Source organism: Haplochromis burtoni, unplaced genomic scaffold (assembly GCF_018398535.1).
Source record: "Haplochromis burtoni strain Fernald_Lab_line unplaced genomic scaffold, NCSU_Asbu1 Contig_986, whole genome shotgun sequence".
NCBI classification, from domain to species: domain Eukaryota; kingdom Metazoa; phylum Chordata; class Actinopteri; order Cichliformes; family Cichlidae; genus Haplochromis; species Haplochromis burtoni.
In genome coordinates, this window is record NW_024583347.1 from 46,163 (window position 1) to 68,997 (window position 22,835).

The 22,835-nt window shown below is 40.3% G+C and overlaps 2 protein-coding genes across 2 annotated transcripts in view; both read left to right on the top strand.

Annotated features, from left to right (window-relative positions):
* Window positions 1-570: 570 nt before the first annotated feature.
* LOC102294071 (stonustoxin subunit beta) lies at window positions 571-4,219 on the top strand. The gene is made up of 3 exons (XM_005951349.2): window positions 571-816; window positions 1,350-1,396; window positions 1,571-4,219. Exons 1-3 carry the CDS (start codon window positions 761-763, stop codon window positions 2,137-2,139), a joined length of 672 nt encoding a protein of 223 aa, XP_005951411.1. The 5' UTR covers window positions 571-760; the 3' UTR covers window positions 2,140-4,219.
* Window positions 4,220-6,081: 1,862 nt separating this feature from the next.
* The window catches only part of LOC102294661 (protein NLRC3-like), a 46,978-nt gene continuing 30,224 nt past the window's right edge, over window positions 6,082-22,835 (top strand). The window contains exons 1-6 of the mRNA XM_042216261.1: window positions 6,082-8,478; window positions 9,380-9,519; window positions 9,604-9,702; window positions 9,839-9,943; window positions 11,256-11,494; window positions 11,684-11,725. Of these exons, the coding sequence (XP_042072195.1) occupies window positions 9,431-9,519; window positions 9,604-9,702; window positions 9,839-9,943; window positions 11,256-11,494; window positions 11,684-11,725 (574 nt within the window). The 5' untranslated portion in view covers window positions 6,082-8,478; window positions 9,380-9,430. The remainder of the gene's footprint in view (window positions 8,479-9,379; window positions 9,520-9,603; window positions 9,703-9,838; window positions 9,944-11,255; window positions 11,495-11,683; window positions 11,726-22,835) is intronic.

Consider the following 22,835-nt stretch of genomic DNA (forward strand, 5'->3'; position numbering starts at 1 on the left):
TCGTTGCTAGGATCGTCGTCTGATCCATCCTTTCCGGCTGTTTTAGGCTTGGACCTATATTTAGTCGGCATCCTGGCTGTTTAGATCAAAGCAGAAGCTTAGGTCAGTGAGGCAGCCGCTAAGAGGTTGGCTTTTAACCGCTGTTTAGGCGTACTTAAAGGACGTTGAGGTCGGAGCTTGAAGTCTCGCTACCGTTCAGGTGGACGCCATGACCCCCGATCCAATAATTTAGGTCAGTATCAGACCGATACTGATACTGTATATCAGATCGGTCCATCCCAATTATAAAGCCTTCTTCTCTTATTTCTTCTGTCCAGAGGATACGCCAGCCACCTTCTTCTGAGTTTCCTTCACAGCATCAGCTGTGCTTTTATAGTTATCTGGTAACTCTTTCCTACCACCCATAGCCTGACTCATTTCCTCCCCTGAATCCTTTCCAACATTCTTTCTTCACCATTTAATCCTTGCCTTAGCATTCCCTTGCTTTTTGTCCTTAATGGCTAACAACACAGCCTATGTGTTATTGTATTAAAAAAACAGTAATTAAAGTATAATTGTTGTTATAATAATAATAATAATAATAATAATTGTTATTATTCAGTGAAGTGTTTACAGACGTTTTGCTGCTTTATGTGTCTGTAGTGTGTCAGGCTGTCTGATCACAGAGGAAGGCTGTACTTCACTAGCTTCAGCTCTCAGCTCCAACCCCTCCCATCTGAGAGAGCTCGACCTGAGCTACAACCATCCAGGAGACTCAGGAATGAAGCTGCTGTCGAGTGGGCTGAAGGATCCACGCTGGAGACTGGACACTCTCAGGTATGGAGAGAATGTCTGATAGAGGAGGAAGATCTGGAAACATTTTTTGTAGATGTGACATGAACAATCACAGACACACAGCTTTGATACAGACTTTACAAATGAAAAAATGAATGCAAGAGTCAAACAGCTGGAGGAGTCCGAAAGAAAATGAGTGAGTTTTCCAGACACATTGTAGTGACTGTTGTTACTCAACTGTAAAAGGCCTGTTAAACACTATAAATTAAATCAGATTAAAGTTTATGAATCAGAGCAGGGAGGTGTCCTTTCCAGCTAAACAGAAGGGGAATATAAAGATAATGAAGGTCACAGTCTGAATCAGTCATATTTCATTCAATACAGTGGTGCACTGAAAGATTCAGGATCAGTCCAAATCATCAGGAATTTGATCCAGGTATGGATTGAAGTGTATTTGTGAAAATGTTGGACTGTTCCTCTATCAGTGTCTAACAGTATGTGGATGAGAGTGATGTAATGTCCATGTGTCCATGCTGAAAGAGACTGTGCTGGACTGACCTCCCTCCTCCTTTCAGGGTGGAGCCTGCTGGAGTCAAATGGTTGACACCAGGTCTGAGGAAGTGTAAGTGTCTTTTTAATGTGATTCATGAAAACAAAGCAGTACACATTCAACCTCTTCAAACTGTCACATCACTCATTCACATCTCTGATGTCAGGAGTCATCATGAAAGTGTCAATCAATAAACAGATGATGGATCAATAACTGCAGCTGGATTGTGTTTGTTCTCTCCATCAGATTCCTGTCAACTCATAATCGACACAAACACTGTAAACAGAAAACTCCAACTGTCTGAAAACAACAGGAAGGTGACAGGTGTGGACGAAGTTCATTCATATCCGGATCATCCAGACAGATTTGATATCCGCCCAGAGTTGCTGTGTAAAAATGGTTTGACTGGTCGCTATTACTGGGAGGTTGACTGGAGAGGAAACGTTCATATATCAGTGAGTTACAGAGGAATTGGAAGGAAAGGAGACAGTACAGATTGTTTGTTTGGATTTAATGAGCAGTCCTGGAGTCTGAGGTGCTCTGATGATGGTCCTCGTCATATCTGGCATAATAACAAATCAAAGTCCATCTCCTCCTCCCCTTCCGTCTCTAACAGAGTAGCAGTGTATGTGGACTGGCCTGCTGGCACTCTGTCCTACTACATAGTCTCCTCTCACACTCTGATCCACCTCCACACCTTCAACACCACATTCACTGAACCTCTTTATCCTGGTTTTTATGTTTGGCCTGGTGCTTCAGTGTCTTTTTGCCAAGTTGAGTGTAAAGAGTGTCCCCCTGTTAGAGAAACACTCTGACGGTTGAACAGATAGTTCAGTCTGTACATGTCTGTCTCTTTTACTCAGAAACATGTTTTCAGATTCACGGATTCAATCAGTTGATGTTTTAAACTGTTCTAAATGATTCCTTGTAAACTTTTTCCTCTTCAGTCCTTTAAAGATGGAAGCTACGATTATGTTGTTTTTCTGTCTTTATCAACTCAAAGCTTTACAGTGAATATTAGTACAATGTTTGTTCCTGAAGCTTAGTTTACAACCAGCAACAAGTCTGAGCTCGTGAAAATGTTTGATTTCTCTTTCTTAGTGTGATTTTTTCCACACTGTCCACGTGCTCTTACTGTTTCAATCATTTTTGAAAATGTTTCAGACATAAGGGGAAAGTATTGGCTAAGTAATTTTTAATGGGGTTTTGACCATAATATGTTTGTATTAAGTGGCATGCATTATAATAACATATCTAATACATTGCAAAGACTGCATTAACTTATTGAAACTAGTCTTGCCTTTTTCTCAAAGACATATCAAGGTAGAATTTGGTACACTATGTAGGTAACGGCTTGATTATAATATTTATATAAATATATAAATATGCCTGTATAGAATTGGATATGTTGTGTATCTGTTTAGTTTGTGATAGTTTTCAAGTTTGATACAAAGTTCAAAGTTCTGGTGGTGAATCTGGTGTAATTTGGTGATAGACATTAGGTTTTTGGGGGGTGGGGGGGTTGTAATAAAACATTGCATCAAAAATGAAGAGGAATTGATGACAGATGTTTTGTTTTTTTTTTCCCATAAAGGAAAGTTTCCTCTCTAAAGAGCCTTTTAAGCTACCTTCTGCCTGTACAGATCACTGAGTTTACCAGGTGATATTTGATGTAATTCCTGTTTTTGATGATTTCATTAATCTCTATCATATGTTGCTGTTTGATTTTGAATCCAAGCTTTTTGAAAATACCAGTTTATAGCGGTCTCTATTGCAGCAACAGCAGAACAGAGTGGTTTGAAGGGTACAGTCCCAGATCTGACTAAACATTCCTGTAGTGGGTCTTACTTACTTTTGTGTTGACGATTCATTTTACACTATGTATGATTTCAAAGATCTATATTTGAATTGAATTTATTCAGCTTTTTTGACAGGCGGCCATACTGAGACCTGGGACGCCATCTAGTTTTCACTGAAAGATGAAAAGGTTCAAACAGCTTACAGTTTAATCACATGAGTTTAGTTCGATTGCTTTGACTTAAACCCTGACACATTTGATTCATCAGAATGAAATACTGAGACCGAATCATTTTAACGCTAATAGCCCCTTGTCAATTACCTAGTTGGATTGACTCTGCACAGTCGCCACAATTTTCACAGTTTTCCATTAGGTTCTTGTACCTTGTGAAAGATCCACAACAGACCCGTCCACATACTCCTGCTTTTGAGCATACTTTCAGTAACTGCAGTCGCTGTTACACAAAACTCGGCTATAGCTCTGCATCTCACGGCCGGGCACATACCAACAACCACCCCAGGACCTAATTAAGAATTTTTATGGTGGTGAGGCATTATTGTGGACGTCCGTCCAAGTGCGTCTGCCTCCCTCACAGGTGTGCCTCAGACCATGCCCCTCCACATACCTGGTGCAAGGTACTTTTTTTTTTTTTTTTTTTAAGACCGAGAAGGTACTGAAATGTGACATTGTCAGACTGCATGCCACCGAATGGCTGGTCAGTAGCATCACTGGATAAGTCATGAAAGCAATTCATTCACAAAAATCAAAACAAACATTTTTGAAACCTGGCAACAAGGGAAATGTCTACAAAAATTATGCATATTAATTACGTTGCAGGACCCTCTGATGCGCAGAGGATGTAGAGACTTTAATGCTCATAGCACACTCTGGGGAGAAGAAAGTGTGTTTCAGCAAATACTTTTTCCTCCCTCTGATTGCATACATGCGGCTGTTTCAGCTGCTCAGTAATTTAGTAATTCAGACTCATGTCTAAAATCTATGTCTGTGAAGGTTCTCAGTCATCCAGGTCATCGTAGTCAAAGGAGCTTGCAAAGAAAAGCGTCTGGACTTGAAGACGTTTCACCTCTCACCCGAGAAGCTTCTTCAGTTCTAAGGTCAAATGGTGGAGAGTCCCAGATATAAACCTAGTGGGAGTACCCCCCCACAGAGGGACAAAAGGACCCCCTGATGATCCTCTAATCGCCTGAGCCAAGGTGTAAAACTGGGTGTGGGTCCCAATCAGCCAGAGTTTCGGGTGAGTTCATTGTGAAACCTGGCCCCACCTTATCATGCGAATTCCTGAGGTCAGATGGCCCAGGATGTGAGTGGGCGTTAAGGCGTCTGGGAAGGGATCTCAAAACTGGATTATAGATGGCAGAGAGTTGGTGTCGTAAACCCCGCCTCTGTTCAAAGATGGTCGCTCACAGTGGACATAGATGCTTCTTTCACTCCTCTTTCAAAATGTCCTCTCTGTCAAAATTGTGTAGCATTGGCATCGCATCGAAAGAGTGCCAGCTGTTTGGGCTCATCTGACCAGTTTGGAATTGATAAAAAAAACCCAGACTTTGGAAGTGTTTGGTTCATCAGTTCGACGTATGTCATCATGACCCTTAAACCAAAAGTCAAGGGTGACGTTTTATTCATTCGATTTTGTATTGCTATAATAAACGTCAAATAAAATTTGGAATGTATTTAGATAGGTTTGTAGCTTGAACCCATCCGCTGGAACGTTGAAGACAATATAATTACACTGCAAAGCAAGACACAAGTAGGCAAGCTTCTTCATGTTTCTCGTGCACGGGAGAGAACCGGACAGGCACCGTTCCTTCGCTTGACCCCAGTTGCTCTCGTCCGTTCTCCCGTACCACTGTTCTTTTATTGAGGTTACATGAATATGCATAAGTTCATTAACATATGACGTCTACATACACACAAAGAGTACCTTGTGTGTGTGTGTGTGTGTGTGACTGCTGATCAAAGGGTCAAACATCCTTGGTCAGGAAGAGGGTAGCCTCCCCCTCACCCTAGATGGTTCATCCTAGATAACACGGTGAGGAAGTCCTGCAGTTCATCTAAACAAAGAGCACTTAGACTAGAACAGACGCAACTACGTTAATCCTACCATAAAACAATAAGACACGGTATGACCTCTCATGCTCCCAAAGTGCTGTCTAATACACACAAAGTTTGCAGACTATCAAGGATCAAAACCTCTACCAATCTACAACTAATTACAAAACTCTAAGCATATATAAGTAAATATTTCTAAGCATAAATGACAATCAACAATACAATCTAACAGATGGGGTATTATTTTCTTTTATACATGCGTGTTTCTGCTTGGGATAAATAGAATTGCTAGGATCAAAAACATTCATTCAGTAATTTCAAGGCTCAGCCCAGATGACTCTAGTTGATACATCTGGGTATCCTGGTTGCTCCCTGCCTAGAAGCAGCAGGTAAGCCACCTGTCCAAACTGGATGTGTGTTTAAAGTCAGCTGTCTATCTCATCAGTGAGCTGATGCAGCAAAGTATAGATGTATAATATTCATTACAAAGACAATTTGACTGTCTGAAAGAAACTGAGGACAATTATAGATCCTAAGGCCCATTCAGAGTCTCCTTAACATCAAATCCAACTTCGTGTTTATCTTTCATCAAAGCAGGAAGCTTAGTTCAGGAAATCCATTTATTATTGTCCTGCTTGAAGTCCCAATGAGGAAAGCAACACTTATTATGATGTTGATGGGCGATCGTGGCTCAAGAGTTGGGAGTTCGCCTTGTAATGGAAGGTTGCCGGTTTGAGCCCCGCTTGGACAGTCTCGGTCGTTGTGTCCTTGGGCAAGACACTTCACCCGTTGCCTACTGGTGGTGGTCAGAGGGCCCGGTGGCGCCAGTGTCCGGCAGCCTCGCCTCTGTCAGTGCGCCCCAGGGTGGCTGTGGCTACAATGTAGCTTGCCATCACCAGTGTGTGAATGGGTGGATGACTGGATACGTAAAGCGCTTTGGGGTCCTTAGGGACTAGTAAAGCGCTATATAAATACAGGCCATTGATTATTATTAGCAGAAAGGAAGAGCCTATCATTCCTCAGAGTCATGTTTATCATCACATTATCATTAAAGGCCCAAACCATAAAAACATATTTATCAGTATTCTAAACATTTGTTTCACAGCAAAATTAAAGAGCTTTTTACACATTTCACTTTTCATCTGCTCTTTCAAATCAAAAAGTTCACAGAGTCAAATTTAGTTTAAAAGTCAAAAAAATCCCAAATTTCAATCTTAATGAATGGAACAACTTTAATAAAGTCAATCAGCTGTTTTTGTTTTATACTCTTACTTGTTGTGTTAAAGGCTGTAGCTTCATCTCTTATGGATGACTCGGTTTCCATGGAGAATGATGAGATGAGGCTCCGCCCAGCGATGGTTTGGACGGCGTCCTCGAAACCTGACGTGGAGACGTTTCCACCGACTTCATTCAATTTTATCATTTTAAAAGATTTTGGGGAAAAAAGTGAAGAACAAAGTGTTACAGATTTATAACAGTGTTACAAGTACAGATAATGAACTTTACTAAACGAACAAATGCACGATTGTGTCCAAATAGAAAGCATACAATTAAAGAAGGAAAGGAAAAAGGAAGTAAAATGAGGAGATGAGACAGAGAGAGGGAGGAAGGAAAGGAGAGAATAGGAAGAAAGGGAGCACAGAGCTCTGCTGCTATTCTACAGTAGAATATGACAGGAAGCTGGAAAGACTCACAGGAAGTCTTCCTGTACAACTCCTCCATCTAATGCACAGTACACACAGCAGTAGTTGCACCCTCTTTGTGGGATTCTGGATATTTACCACTGAGCTATTTATATAAATTAGAACTATTGCTTATATTTTATAACTTTACTATATTGTATTATTTCATTTAGTTCAGTCTGTCACTGTTCTTATTGTCTTGGGGGAACTGTAACCACATAATTTCTGTGTTCTAATTCCAAAAATTTGACAAAAAAGAAATTTTCCTGCAAACATCCATGCTACAAGCTATAACACAGCCAAAATGATAGCTAAATCAAAAAAAACAAACAAAAAAAACTAAAAGATGTACAAAAGGTAAGGGTTAATTGGATCCAGTTTATCTTGTTAAATTTCTCAATAGTGAAGCAAGATGAGATGATAAGGAAGATGAGGGGTTTTTGGTGCGTATTAGGGGTGGGGTGAGCATGATCACTGCTTGCCTTTCTGTAGAAGTCACCACACACCACTGCTGTGATGTTGGTCTGTGGACGCCTCTCTGTGTTTTCCGCCCTGCTCAAGGTTTACTCTCACCTTCCTGAACTTCCTGTTTGTTGTGACTGATGCTGATCAACTCTGTGTGAAACTCCATTTGAAGGTAATGGAAGCAGCTTGTAATGTTTTCCTGGCTAACATCAGCTTTGTGCAGCTTAGTTCCAGCACAAATCTGCCACTCCATAGTTCACAGTAATGGACTTAGAGCTCGACCAATGACCAGTGTTGGACCAACCGTTAAACACTTTTCCTCCTGTTAGTGTTTATGAGTATGTGTGTGTTAAAATTAAATCTGTCTAAGCAGGTGTAAGTGATTATTTTCTCTGTAGACTATCTTTAACCTGTATATAAGAGATGATTGAAGACAGTGTTCATGTTTTTACTTCTATTTAGAATTTTCAAGTTGAGTGTTTTGTCTACTTCTTCTGGAAGTTTCAGCTACTGTTTACAGGCAGGTTTATAGAATTCAAAGGAAAAAAGGCTTCGTGATGAGTCAGTTTGAATGTTTTCAGCGATCAGCTGTAGAAAAATAACAGTGATGACTTCTTCAGTTCTCATTAGAGGGTGGAGTTTGTGGTTCAGCATGTAGGTCAGTTTGCAGATGAAGGCAGCAGCTTTGTAGGCCAGCAGTTTTATTTTTTGACTGATTTCATATTTATTTTTTTAAACCTGTCTTGTCCAGTAGTTGTAGCAAGCAGACATATGGTCTTATCTAGCCTTAATAACAATATCCCAAAGGGATCAAGGCCCAGTGTGCCCTAGACCCACACCTGACCAAGCGCACACACTCAAACAAAAACCCCTAGAATTTCTACCCCACCCTCTGAAGTGTGTATGGACAGGTGCCCTCCAATAACAAGCCGTGACCAGTGATGCAGTTAACCCAGGCACCAGTTGAAAAAATTGTAATGCAATGTAGAAATTCTTGATGATGATTTCTATAGTCTAGAAGCCATCATCAAGAATTTCTTGATGCTACTTACAGATAAGCAGATGTGTTTTCAGTGGCTGAAAACATATGTTTATCCATGAGCAGCTAAACTAAATAAAGGCTGAAATTCTGTTGTTGTTGTTTTTTTATTATTATTATTATGAAATGTACGACATACAGAATAGAGCAGGATAGATTAGGAAACTTGCAGACAAGACAGTTGGTAAAAAAAAATAATACAAGTATGATTGTGACTGTGTGTAGTGAGGGTGTTAATTTCTATTCAGTCCAAAGCAACATTAATTCAGTATTATCACCATCATCACCAATGATCATAATAATGACAATAATGATAGCAATAACTGTGTCCAGTGACCAACTATGAACAGTAATAGTAATCACAATTATAACAATAAAACCATTATAAGAAGAATAAAGAGAATAACTCATGCGTCACCAGAGGGTAGCTGGGGAAGGTCATCAGTAATAATGTTCTATGGTTAGTGTTTTTTTTTTCCTTCCTCTCTTCCCTTTTCCTTTTTCCCTTTTCCTCATTGGCCCTTCTTCGTTTTCTCCCTCCCCTAGCCAATAAACTGTTGGCAAAATGTTTCTTGTTTTCAGAGCTAAATAGAGGTGAGAGGATGAGATAATAAGGATTAAATATAATGCTGAATAACTAAATGCTGCTAGTATGTGATGTAACTCCCAGCAGTATCACATCATTTCTTTACTTTGACCTTCAACACTAGTTTGCTTAGCTAGCAGAACAGCTAGCAGTTAGAATATGAACTCTGTAAGCAGTCAGCTTGGCCCTGGGCATTGTTACTTAAATAAAGCTGCTCTTCTACAGCCATGTTTGACCTGCTGCCTTGTAGGACTACAGTAATGGAGGGATTTGGAGGCTGAAGTCGGCTCTGTGAACTGTAATGGTGAACTGATGAAAGCTGTGTCTCAGATGGAGTGCAGGTTAGTCCAACACATCAGACATGACCTGTGCAGTTCTCAGTTGTTGTGCACATGAATGATTTGTGTTTCGTCTGCAGGTGATGGTAGAAGTGTGTGTGAGCTGATGTGGATGTGAATTCAGCAGCATGGATCAGTGTGAGGACAGAGAGGAGGGAGTCCCTCCCTCTAAAACCACTCTGTGTGAGGAACATGAGAGCCAGACCAAAGATCAGAGGTGAGATGACCATCTCTAACTGTCCATGACTCTTCTCCATGTCACAGCTCAGCACTCACATCACTGCTCCATCATTATTCACAGGAACCAACCTGGACCTCCACCCAGCTGCGTGTCCTTAAAGAGTGACAAAGTGAAGGATATCATCAAGAAATTTGAACCAACACGACCATTTCAGAAAAAGTAAGTTAATGTCAGTATTAACATGTCTTGTATTTACATCACATCTAAACTGTGTCTATACCTTGGCTATATATTTTTTTTGTTATTTTGCTTTTTTTTTTTTTATATTTATTTATTTTTTTTATATATTTTTTAGGATCCATCAGAAACTCAAACCTGAACCCAGCTGTGTGTCCTTACAGAGTGCCCAAGTGAAAAAGCTAATTAATACATTAGAACAAAGAGAGCCAAGTGGGAAAAGGTTTGCTAATGTCGATAATATCAGTAATATGTGATTAACCTTTTATTGAAGATCTGAACTTTTTTAGCAACCATCAGAGACTCAAACATGAACCTGAACTCACCTGTGTGTCTCTCAAGAGTGACGCGTCAAAGGGTGATAGTTGTTCTCCTGCAGACAAGTGTGTGTAAATGTTGTTGGTCAGTCAGTGTTTGTGAATAAATCCTCCATCAGGTTTAATATCAGCTCAGCTCTTTTTCATGCACGTTTCCATGATCATATGTGAAGCGGTGTTTGTTCGAGTGTTTCCACAAACACAGCAGTCAGAGTGTAAAGAATGGATGTTATAGGAGATGTTTCTGTAGTGAAGAGGCTGAGCATCTGTAGGACTCCAGCTGCTCCAGCAGGTGTCTCCTTTGTGCTTTGCTTCAAACAAAGTGTAGGGAGGAACTTCCACTCAGGTCTTTCAGGTTTTGCTGGATGTCAGAGGACAAACAGTTGTGCACTGTTGTAGCATAAGTGCATCAGTTCAGGGTCTGTGTGTCAAGTTTTGCCCAGACGGCAGAATGACAGGACCCAATCGCAGAACTCTTCTAAACAGTAAGGAGAAGAGACGGGAAGTTGGGATGGAGGGAAAACAAAAACAAACTGACTGGTCATGCTAGTGAGGACAGGGGAACGATGACACTGTGTGTGCAGCTGTCAGTGGTTCTAAGTTGAAGCTTGGCTGATACCCTTGTCCTCCAAGGACCAGAGTTATGATATCATCATGTTGTTGGTAATTTAAAATATATTTTAACTGTAATTATTATGAATTCCTCCTTAGTACCACATTTCTGATTCTAGAGCAGATTTAGAAACCTCTTTTAAACCAGTGTATAAATCTTGATTAAAAACTAATTAGCGTGCTTATCTTTTTCTGCTGGAGTCTTGTACTTTTATTTTATTTATTTGACTTAATTTTTTCATTCATATTTCTATTTTTTAATAAGTGGTAAATGGCCTGTATTTGTATAGTGCTTTACTAGTCCCTAAGGATCCCAAAGCGCTTTACACATCCAGTCATCCACCCATTCACACACACATTCACACACTTAAGTGATATGATTTGTAGAAATGTCAGTTGATTTTAAGTTGTTTTCTAAAGATTGTGAGCCCTCTTTGTTTTCTGTTGAAAGTTTAATTCGATAAGTATCTCTTTAATTTATATATTAACAGCATTGTTAGAGTTGAAGTTGCATTAGGTAAAATATACATGACAACTAGAGGGCACTGTGAAGTATACTAAAAGCTAAAAACGTAGATGTGATGAGACATGTTTTATGTTTTACAGGTCAGAGATGGAGAAGGCCTTACCAGTGCAGCTACTGGAAATGCTGAAGAAAATGGGAGAGGAGGAGCTGAAGCTTTTCCACTTTTACCTGCAGTATGAACCTGGAGATGACTTCCCCAAACTCTATAAGTACCAGCTGGAGAACGCAGACAGACTGAAAACAGTAGAAGTGATGGTGCAGGCATATTCAGACCGTGTGATGCAGGGGGCGAGGTTGATTTTAGAGAAGATGAATGAAGGTAAGTCAGAGGAAAAAGACACATTAAACATTTAGTACAGTATGCAGATATGACATTGTCACAGTTTATTTTATGAAATGTATCAAAATATTATAGTCTGACTTGTTATATTTATATATTTCTGATGCCACGCAGGTTGTCATTTTTAAAAAGACCAGTTTACGATTCAAAGTGCACTTTCCCCAACAGGAAGTCCCCCAGCCCAGGAAGCTTCAACAGTTTCATCAGAAGGTAAGAATACATTAGTTTGTCTCAGTAGATAATAATAAAGCAGAAACACACGAAGCCTGAGCTGAACAATGAGAGCTTTGATTGTTTCCATGTGGTGTCTCTGTAGCCTCACTGTAGCTCTGCTGTATGACTGTAAGCTTGAGCTCTAATGAATGAACAGCTGGCTGGTTTAATAATCTCTAACTTTATTTCACTGGGTGTAACAGCAAACAACATTAAAAGGGAGGGTTACAGAGCTTTAGATGAGATGTGAGGATGGTTCATAGCAGATTAGAAAAAAATCTAGAAAAGCATCTAACATATTTGGAATCTGAAATAGTCTTACAAGCCATACTTTTAGAAAATTGTACAATGACTTTATAAAACATTCAAACATTTACTCTTTATGTTTTCAAATTACTTTTAATTTTAAACCAGAGATTTTAGAAATAAGTAAATATGTAAAATTATATAACAAAAGACTTAAAGACATATTTTAACACTGTACATTATGCTATTTGTTTAAAATTATCAAAGCAAATAACAACCCCCCAAAATGTTGAAGATGAGGTCTTTCTAAAACCTGATTCGGAATCAGAAACGTTATTAATTCCAGATGGAAATTGAGTTGTCACAGCAGCAAATACACAAAAACAACATGCACTCCTATAAAATGAGTGTAGAAACAGAGTTATGATAGATGAATATTAAGATAAATAGATAAATATAAAGATAAAAGTATAAATATAAATATACAATGAATATAAAAGGACAAGTATGTGTGGAAATATATCTTGTGGTGTACAAAAGTGACAGGCTGCATTGAAGTGTAATTAATTCTGTTCCACATGTGTGGACCTGACCCAAGTGGATGAATTAAAGATTCTGATAGCAGCAGAAGGAACAATTTCCTGTAACGTTCCCTCAGACAGCGAGGTTGAAGGAACCTGTTGCTGAAATTTCTCTTCAGATTATCCAGTGTGTTATGGAAGGGATGGGACTTATTGTCCATGATTGCCAGCAATTTTTCCAGCATTCTATAACTGATCACCTCATCCAGGGTGGCAATCTTCATGCCAACAACAGACTCAACCTTCCTGATGAGTTTGTTCAGTCTATTTGCGTCCTTTGCTTGGGTGCCTGCACGCCATCGCAAAGAAGATGGTGTTCGCAATAACAGACTGATAAAACATATAGAGCAGCCTGCTGTATACACTGAAGGATCTGAGCCTTTGTAGAAAGTAAAGCCAGCTCTGACCACTGGCAGAACACTCCAGCCTGTGATCCAATTGATCGCATTGCTGATTGGCTGAGGAGAAAAAGTATTCATGGTATACCAATAGCATGACCAATTTACGGTGACATAGCAACAAGATGTTATGTCCACCCAAGACAACCCCAATTCTAATTTTTTGTGTAAAAAGTGTGGACTTCAAACTATATGCCTGTTTTTAAATTGTGTTGATAGGCCACGAAAAACCAGAGTTATGATAAAAAATGCAATGTTTTTTTCCTTAATACTATTGTTGTTTATGTTTACTGCGGGAAGAAATGGTAAAAACTGCATTTTCTAAGGAAAGCCCTCAAAAGCACTCTCCGCTTGTGAGCAAAAACAAAAACCAAAAAAACCCCCACCCTTTCCTATTGGTGGAAAAATGTACCATGTCGACCAATCAAAAAATGATATGGCAACATGGCATTTAGTGGGAGAGAGATTGTATTTTAATTGATTTTCAAAATGCTACAAAAAACATTCAAAATTCCCTAAAAACGCAAGTTTTAAAATGCCTAATTATTTGTTTGTTTGATAATGGCTTTAGCAGTCATAGGTTATGACTCAAAGTATGGTTGTATTCATTCTGTATTTTCTCTGCAGTTAAAGTTAATAAAAACTGAATGGAAAGAAAATAGCTTGGTTTTGTGTTAATAGTACTTGAACCATTTGGTGCAATCGGTTTCCCCAATTGGATTAAGTTGTTTAAATACAACTATTTAAGTTAATTTAACTTAATTTGAATATGAGCATGTAACACTTTAAATAAGTTTGAATAAATACAGCATCTTAGTACAACAAATTTAATGGTTTAAGTTAAAACATACTAAATACAATGAGTAAATAAACATAATGCATTTGAGTTACATTATCATATTTGCTTTGGGTTCTTGGGACTCTAATAAAGTACTTAAATAACCCAAAACTGTTTAAGTTATAAAACTTGAATCAATTGGTGCAATCGGTTTCCCCAAATCATTTGAGTTAACTTAACTGGTCAGGTTTTACAGTGCAGGATTGTGTTTGATAATTTGGGTGCTGTCTTCATTTCTTCCTAAAAGATCTCCCTAAGATTTACTTAAAAATGTTATGTCAAGTGGTTCCACATAACTGCTTTAAGTAACTTTTAAGAAACTTTGCTATTTTGTATGGAAGTAACCAGTGTAAATGATTTATTTGTAATTGTATTGAATAGAAATTACTTAACAATTTTATATAATTCAAAAGCAACAAAGTTATGTAGCAGCTACATAACAGTTTTACAAAGATACTACCTAACCAGGTTATGTCCTTCTAAAGCAGAAAAGTTATGTACCAGCTAAGTAACAGTATTACAAAGATATTGCCTAAACAAGTTATGTAGGCTTAAAGCAACAAAGATAAGTATCAGCTAAGCATTGCAATTAAGTTACATTTAGCCAATACACTTACGTAAATCTAACTTAACAGTATTGAGTTCAAACTAAGTAACAACATTTCTTAAAAGTTACTTAAAGCAGTTGTGTGGAACCACTTGACATAACTTTTTTAAGTAAATCTAATGTTTTATTTTTTTGAGTGCAGTTGTAAGTAAGCTATTAAGACTCGACTGTACACCGTGTTCGTGTTTTCCTCCGAAAACAATAAGTTCCGTTGGAGCAGTCTTTCAACGCCTCTCTCTGTCTCTCGCAAGAAAAGTTGACCCACACAACAAAGTAAAGCTATTTTTCGGCTACGAGCCGACAGGGACCCCGCCGTATTAGTCAGAGGTCCCTTTACTACAGTTCGGAGTCGCGGACCTTCAGTAATAGTAATAAATCACACAGCAATAGTACATTCACGTTGTTGTAAAAAGCATGATAATATATTAAGTAATCCAAATTTTATGGGCTTTCGCTTTGGTGGCCTCAGAATCTCATCTCTGATTTTTGCAGATGATGTGGTTCTGTTGGCTTCATCGGGTGAGGGCCTCCAGCTCGCACTGGAACGGTTCGCAGCCGAGTGTGAAGCAGCGGGAATGAGGATCAGCACCTCCAAATCTGAGGCCATGGTTCTCAGCCGGAAAAGGGTGGAGTGCCCACTCCGGGTCGGGGATGAGTTCCTGCCCCAAGTGGAGGAGTTCAAGTATCTCGGGGTCTTGTTCGCGAGTGATGGGAGAAGGGAGCCGGAGATCGACAGACGGATTGGGGCTGCAGCTGCAGTAATGCGGACGCTGCACCGGTCCGTCGTGGTGAAGAGGGAGCTGAGTGTAAAAGCGAAGCTCTCAATTTACCGGTCGATCTACGTCCCTACCCTCACCTATGGCCACGAGCTGTGGGTAGTGACCGAAAGAACGAGATCGCGGATACAAGCGGCAGAAATGAGCTTCCTCCGAAGGGTGGCTGGCCTCTCCCTTAGAGATAGGGTGAGAAGTTCGGCCATCCGGGAGGGGCTCAGAGTAGAGCAGCTGCTGCTCCACATCGAAAGGAGCCAGCTGAGGTGGTTCGGGCATCTGACAAGGATGCCCCCTGGGCGCCTCCTGGGTGAGGTGTTCCAGGCATGTCCCACCGGGAGGAGGCCCCGGGGCAGACCCAGGACACGCTGGAGAGATTATATCTCTCGGCTGGCCTGGGAACGCCTTGGTATTCCCCCGGATAAGCTGGAGGAGGTGGCTGGGGAGAGGGAGGTCTGGGCCTCTTTGCTTAGGCTGCTGCCCCCGCGACCCGGCCCCGGATAAAGCGGATGAAGATGGATGGATGGAATATATTAAGCAATCCAAAGTATTCAGAATACGTTACTGTCATTGAGTAACGTAACGGAATACGTTACAGAATACATTTTGGGGCATGTATTCTGTATTCTGTAATGGAATACATTTTAAAAGTAACCTTCCCAACACTGCATACCAGCCCCACTTGGGAGTGGGCAATGCAGTGATACATCTGCTGCAGAGAGCATACACCTTCCTTGATGGACCGACCACCACAGTTCGGATAATGTTCTTCGACTTCTCTAGCGTCTTTAACCCTTAAAACCGGTCAGAAAGGGCGTGCTCTGGCTTCCGGTTTTGGCGTGGTAGCAAATGGCTGCCTGAACGGTTCGGCTCCCCGCCGGTTGGAAATAATCCCCTTGGAAGAATATTCAGACGCAAAGAACTGCACCTAAACTTGACATGGATGGGGACAAACAAAAAAAGCCCAAAGGCAAATCAAGCTCGGGACGGGAAAAGGGAGAGTTAGCCGAGGAAACTCGCAGCGGAGAGGAGAAAGGTGGCGAAGCTAACCCCTCCATGCTAGCTATCTACGATGAGATCCGGGCCCTGAGATCGGACCTTAAAAGTGAAATGAGTGAGTTTCGACTTTCTTTCCGCAACGATATGAAAAAGGAGCTGAATGAGTTTAAAGGAGAAATTAACAAGAAACTTCAAGACACTACAAAGGAGCTAGTGGCTACCACGGCGAGGGTAGAGGAGGCGGAACAGAGGATAGCCGAGATCGAAGAAGGGGACACGGAGGTTAAGGAGGCACTCGCTCTCATGATGGAGACCCAGGAAACCCTGAGAGCAAAGCTAACCGAACTAGAAGCACGCTCACGCCGAAATAATCTCCGCATACATGGGGTACCGGAGGGATCAGAGGGCCCGGATCTGATAGAGTTTGTAACGACGCTGATAAAGGCTCAAATCGGCCCGCCGGTTGCGGAAACAAACCTCGGAATCCAGCGCTGCCACCGGGCACTTGCCCCAAAGCCCCAAGAAGGCGCTCCGCCTAGATCACTGGTTCTGTGCTTTCTGGAGTATAGAATAAAAGAGATGGTATTGCATTCAGCGTGGAGAAAGAAGGATGTCCGCTATGACGGGAAAAGGATTTACTTTGACCAAGATTACCCCCCAGACATCCTTAGGAAAAGAAAGGCGTACGTGGGGATCCTGAGAGTGCTCAAAGCCAAGGGACTCCGCTTCCAAACGCCACATCCAGCGAAGCTGAGGGTGTTTTTCGATAGCGGCACCAAACTCTACGAGAACGCGACAGAGGCAGCCGGAGACCTGAAGAAGAGAGGATTCTGCCTGGATGAAATTAAGGAACCAGGCCCCACGGCGCCGAAACAGCAGAGACCAGCAACGTGGGAGAGGGCCGGCGCAGATCGCAGCAGAAAGGCGGTGGATCGGCGGAGAATAAGAGAGAAGCTACGGAGCTTCCACCGGGCCCCTCCGGGAACATCCGACCCCTGCGAGTGAAAACAAGAGGATCTCCACATCCCCCCTGGAGCTTTGCAGTGAGGTATCCTGCTCTCATGCAGAGAGGAGGTTGAAATATTACTCCTCAGCGAATCTACCAATAACTCGAAATCTGTTTTGCACATGACAGTTTAAGCTGGGGGATTCTTATCGTTACTATTTCTGCCAGTTCAGTCACGTATTCCGTATATTACCTTAACTACAGTGATTATTTTACTTTTATTATTATCTGGGTCGAATATATTCGGGCTTTTGAATGTTCAAATTGCATCTGTAGCACTGCTCTCCAAATATCCTGTGAAGAGTTTTTTTTTGTTTTTTTTGTTTTTTTCGTAGTTACTCCCGCAGCTTGTTAAAGAAGGAACTTTGTACCGGTTGGACAATTCGGACGTAACGAAACAATGATACTGGTGCTGGGTATTTTCCCTGACACCGGAGAGAGGCCCTCGTCTGGACCGAGGATTTCCTCTCAACTCGAGGTTTCACCTGAACTTCGGACTTGGAAGTATTTGATTTTGTTTTTTGGGATTACTTGTTTGTTGTTCTTGTTTATGTTCTGGTCGGCATGGGTGTTGTTGCACAAGGGACCACAGCCTGAAAAAGTCGTATGCATCATCCGGAAAGTAAAATAATCACGTTGAACGTAAATGGGCTACATAATCCGATTAAAAGGGGCAAAATAATAGCCAAAATGAAACGTGAGAAGCTGCATGTAATTTTTTGGCAGGAAACACATTTATCTTCTTTAGAGCATGAAAAATTGAAAAATCTCGGATTCCAGAATACCTATTACTCGTCACATAAATCAGGCCGCAAAAGAGGAGTAGCCATATTGATCCCCAATGCTGTTAATTTTGAATTGTATTCAGAGATGAAGGACAAAGACGGGAGGTTTGTTTTGGTAAAGGGTAAATTAGAAGAGGAGGAAGTAACATTATTTAATGTATACGCTCCGCCAGGAAGCACCAAATCCTTCTATAAGAAGCTACTTAATTTAGCGGTCTTGGAAACACGAGGAGTTTTGATTTTTGGTGGAGACCTCAATGTTCAACTCCAGCCAAAACTAGACTCATCCAACCACCAGCAGAAGAAAAACTCAACTGCTATCATGGTCCAACGCATGCTTATAGAATTGGGTTTGATTGATGTGTGGAGATCCTCTCATCCAGGGGATAAACAGTTTACCTATTACTCTGCGTGCCATTCAGTTTATACTCGTATTGACTATTTTTTTATGTACAAATCAGACTGGCATAAGGTCGAGGAATGTAAAATCGGGGTCAGAGATTTATCTGATCATTCGGGAGTGTACCTAACCCTGAACCGCGCTAAACAGCGGACAAATACACTTTGGAGACTCAATACCAGTATTCTGAATGAGAAATCAGCACAAACACAAATCCAGCAGGAATTTGAAACTTATCTACAATATAACGACAATGGCGAGGTATCTCCAAACACTCTATGGGACGCAGCAAAAGTTGTCATTAGAGGTAAGATTATTGCCCTCACAGCTCACAGGAAAAAAGAAAAGCAGGAAAGACTTGAGAAGCTACAGGGGGAATTGAAATCGCTGGAGTCAAGACATATTGCCCAAAAAGACCCCCAGATATTGGTGAGGATGAATAAAATTAAACAAGATTTAAACGGCATTTACGACGAGGAAATTGAAAGAAAGCTCAAATTTACAAAACAAAAGTATTATGAGACGGGACCTAGGGCGCTGAAGCTTCTGTCGTGGAGGCTGCGAAAACAACAGGAAAAGAACAGAATTCATAAAATCAGGAACCCTGAGTCCCAAATTATTTGCAGTAAACTGGAGGATATTCAACGGGCATTTGAACAGTATTACAAAAACCTATATACCCAACCTCCCCTGGTAGAGAATACGACGATGGATGCCTTTCTAAGCTCATTAGACTTACCGTCTATAGGAGAATTGCAAAATAAGAAACTTATGGCTGAGATAACTGTTGAGGAGCTGCATAAAGCTATTTCCAGACTAAAGGCGAATAAGGCACCAGGCGCTGACGGTTATCCGTCCGAATGGTATAAAGCATTTAGGACACAAGTAACACCAGTGCTGCTTAATTGCTTTAATCATACACTAAGAACAGGAGTAGCCCCACAATCCTGGAGAGAAGCAGTTATCTCAATTATCCCAAAAGACGGCAAAGATACAAAAGAATGCAGCTCGTATAGGCCAATCTCTATCCTCAATGTGGACTATAAATTATTTGCTTCAATATTAGCTAAGAGACTGGAATCAATTATCCCGGAGCTGATAGACTTAGACCAGACAGGCTTTGTCTCAAATAGACAGACTCAGGACAACCTGAGGAGAACGCTACAAGTGATGGATCACATAACATCAGGAAATATTAGTGCAATGTTGGTCAGCCTAGATGCCGAAAAGGCATTCGATTCGGTGGGTTGGGAATATCTATTTAGGGTACTAAATGGACGAAATTTTTGGAATGGAAAGACTTACCTTTGTCCTTAGACTCGAGCTCGAGAAATTTAAGAAGCTCTGGGAAAAATGGGTTGTGTACTCCCCTTTGCACTGAATAAATGAATATTACCATGATGTAAGTAGATGCTATTACTGGAACTGTGAATGTCTCCCATGCTGACCTTAAGTTTTGTATTCCCATACTGTAAAATGATAAATAAAAAGTTATAAAAAAAAAAAAGGGCCCGCTCCTTTTGCGTAACTATTTTTAAATCCCGGTAGCACTGCAACCACGTAAGCTAGCGCAATAATTTTTTTTGCATATGAAACCGGAGGAGTTGTACTTACATCTTATGCCATCAGCTTGTCCTAGGTCACAGTTTCCTTCCACATATAGCTTTGCAAAAACTGCATAAAAAGCACTTGCAGCAACAAAAACATAATATTCCAGAAACACGCTTTGCCGATCCGATCAGCTGTTTGTAACACTTCCTACGTCCATCAGCGCAACTATCGCATGTCCGCCATGACCTGCCCGAAACCGGAAGTGACGTCATTTTGCGGAAATGTAGTTTTTTACCATCAGGGCCTCATGAGCCTATACTGGTGTTTTTAAAAGTTATGTTTGACTTTATGACTTTCTGTGTCAGTTTCTGGGATGCTTAGGACTCATATTGCACTGCTGGAAATAGTTTATTTTGATGCATATCATCTTTTTTGCAAATTTGCACTATAATATTTATTTTCGTTTTTCCTGCAGTTATAAAAATTGGTGTATTTCAAAAATAAAACTATGAAGACACTCAAAATAAATTTCCTGTGGTGGGAAACTATTTTGTGCAACTTTTTTGTATTTAGCAGTTTTGAGGGATAAGCCTCTTAAATTTCTCTAACTAGAAATATATGTTAAAAAAACAAAAACGATTTTCAATTTTTTTGTAGTTTATTGCACTTTTTTGCAATTTATGTAATTACTATGCACTTAATGCAGACATATTATTAAAATTTGGGCTATAATGGTTGTATTGATGTATAGCAACTTGAAATGCTCCCAAAAATGGCCACAGCATGTAAAAATATAATATAAGCTCTGGCGGACTTGGTTCTATGGTAGGTCTTAAAGAGTTAACACAGTCCGGCCCAGGCTGTTGAGGGAAAAGTTGGAAGACATGTAAGTGGAGGCTCCACTGGTCCAGTTGATCAGCACTACCTGACAGGCAGGCCGCAGTTTGTAAGACGGCAGAGCTGTGTGTCAGAGAATCTGAAGAACAACATCGGAGCACCCCAGGGAACTCTTATCCCTTTCCTCTTCACCATCTATATGACCAACTTCAAGTAGATCACAGAAACTTGTCTCCTCCAGAAATTCTCTGATGACACAGCCATTATTGGAAGTGTGAAGATGGGATGGGAAGAGGAGTACAGAAGACCGATTGATCGCTTGTGAGGTGGTGTGAGGTGAACCACCTGCAGTGAATGTGGTCCAAAATCAAAGGAGCTCGTGGTGGACTTTGGCAGAAACGCTCCTGACCCTCCCCTGTCTGCATTGGTGGGACTGATATCGAAATAGTCACATCCTATTAGCGATGTTCCCTCTAAATTTTAATGTGTCTGAGCAAACACACAAACTCCTGAGGTGTCCCTTGGACCACTGTGAGCAACAGAGACGTGTGCACTGTGGTCACGCCAGCATTACCATCCAAGTTACATGGTTTATTAAAATAATCAAAATTACAGCATTTACATTTATGTTAGACTACTTTTAATTAGACTGTTAGCCCACTTACTAATGAAAATTTTAAAAAAAAATTGTTCATGACCTGTGTAGTATGTTAACACTATTGGAAGTAAAGTATAATTGAACAAAAATTTCAAAAACACACATAAAGCTCTGACTTGTATTATGAGTATGAGTCTGTGTGAAGCTCCTGCTGTGCACTGGGTGAGATTGTCCGACTGTCGTCTGTGAGTGAGTCCTGTAACTTTTTGTCTGCAAAATAGAGTATATAATGACGATTGTTGTGCAAGTTACTTTGAAAAAGTAATTAACTATAGTAACTAGTTACTTCTTCAAAAAAGTAACTGAAAACAACAAAGTTATATGCAGCCATTTATCTAAAAATGCAGGAAATATGGGTTTTTATTAATAAACATTTCAAACTATTTACAGAACAATCAGGTGTTCTGCATCAAATTGATGCCACACAAATTATTTGTGCCACTCCAAAAAATAATTTCTGTCCACTATGAAGATAAAGGAGAACAACAGCCTGATACCTGCAGGCCTGACAACAGGAGATGTATCACTCCCTGTTTTCCACCTGGAGACAGCGTTTACACTGTAATCTGCCTTTGGTGGCTTTTTGGTCAGCAAGCTGTGACATTCAGCAGTCCTCATTGTTCTGACACACAAAAAACTCTATTGACTACACTACACACTAACTACACACACAACACACACCTTTAGACGTCACAAATCTCCCACATCTCAAAATTCTCTCTCTCTCCTTCGGAATCTCGCAGTTTCTGCGATCATCACTTCAAACAGTCTAAGGGTGGGGGAAAAAATCGATACTGTGTAGTATCGTGATATTTTGTTTGCTAATAATGTATCGATACAGGGACAGCAGAAATCGATATTTTGTTACAAAAAAAGTTTTTGTGGACTGGAACATGCTCTGACTTCAGAGCATGTTGATCCTTTTTCTGAGCAAGAATCCTGACATTCCTTCACTGTCCAAATGTGTTTAACTTTTTTTTGGCAGCAATAAACATGACAGTTTACTTATTTTAATTTAAGACATGTTTTATTTTAATTAAGTTTAAAACTTTTTTATTTAATGTAAAATTATATTTTGTTTTAATTTACTTTCAAATTCTTCAGTTGCTGAATGGGCTGCATAGTTTTCATAAATTGCATAGTTCAGAATAGCTATAATTGTACCAGATGGTTGCATTCAGTTAAGTTGGACTAGACTGTAATACAAACCGTTCAGTTTGTCAACAATAAAACTGACTGAAATGAGAGAAAGACTGAGTGTGAGACTTTGATATTAGATAAAATGAATATTGATAAAGTTTACCTTTATGTACAGAATCTGAATATCGCAAAATATTTTTAAAAAATTGCAATAATATCGTATCGTGCGTTAAGTATTGTGATAATATCGTATCGTGGGATGTATGGTGATTCCCCACCTACTAAATGCCA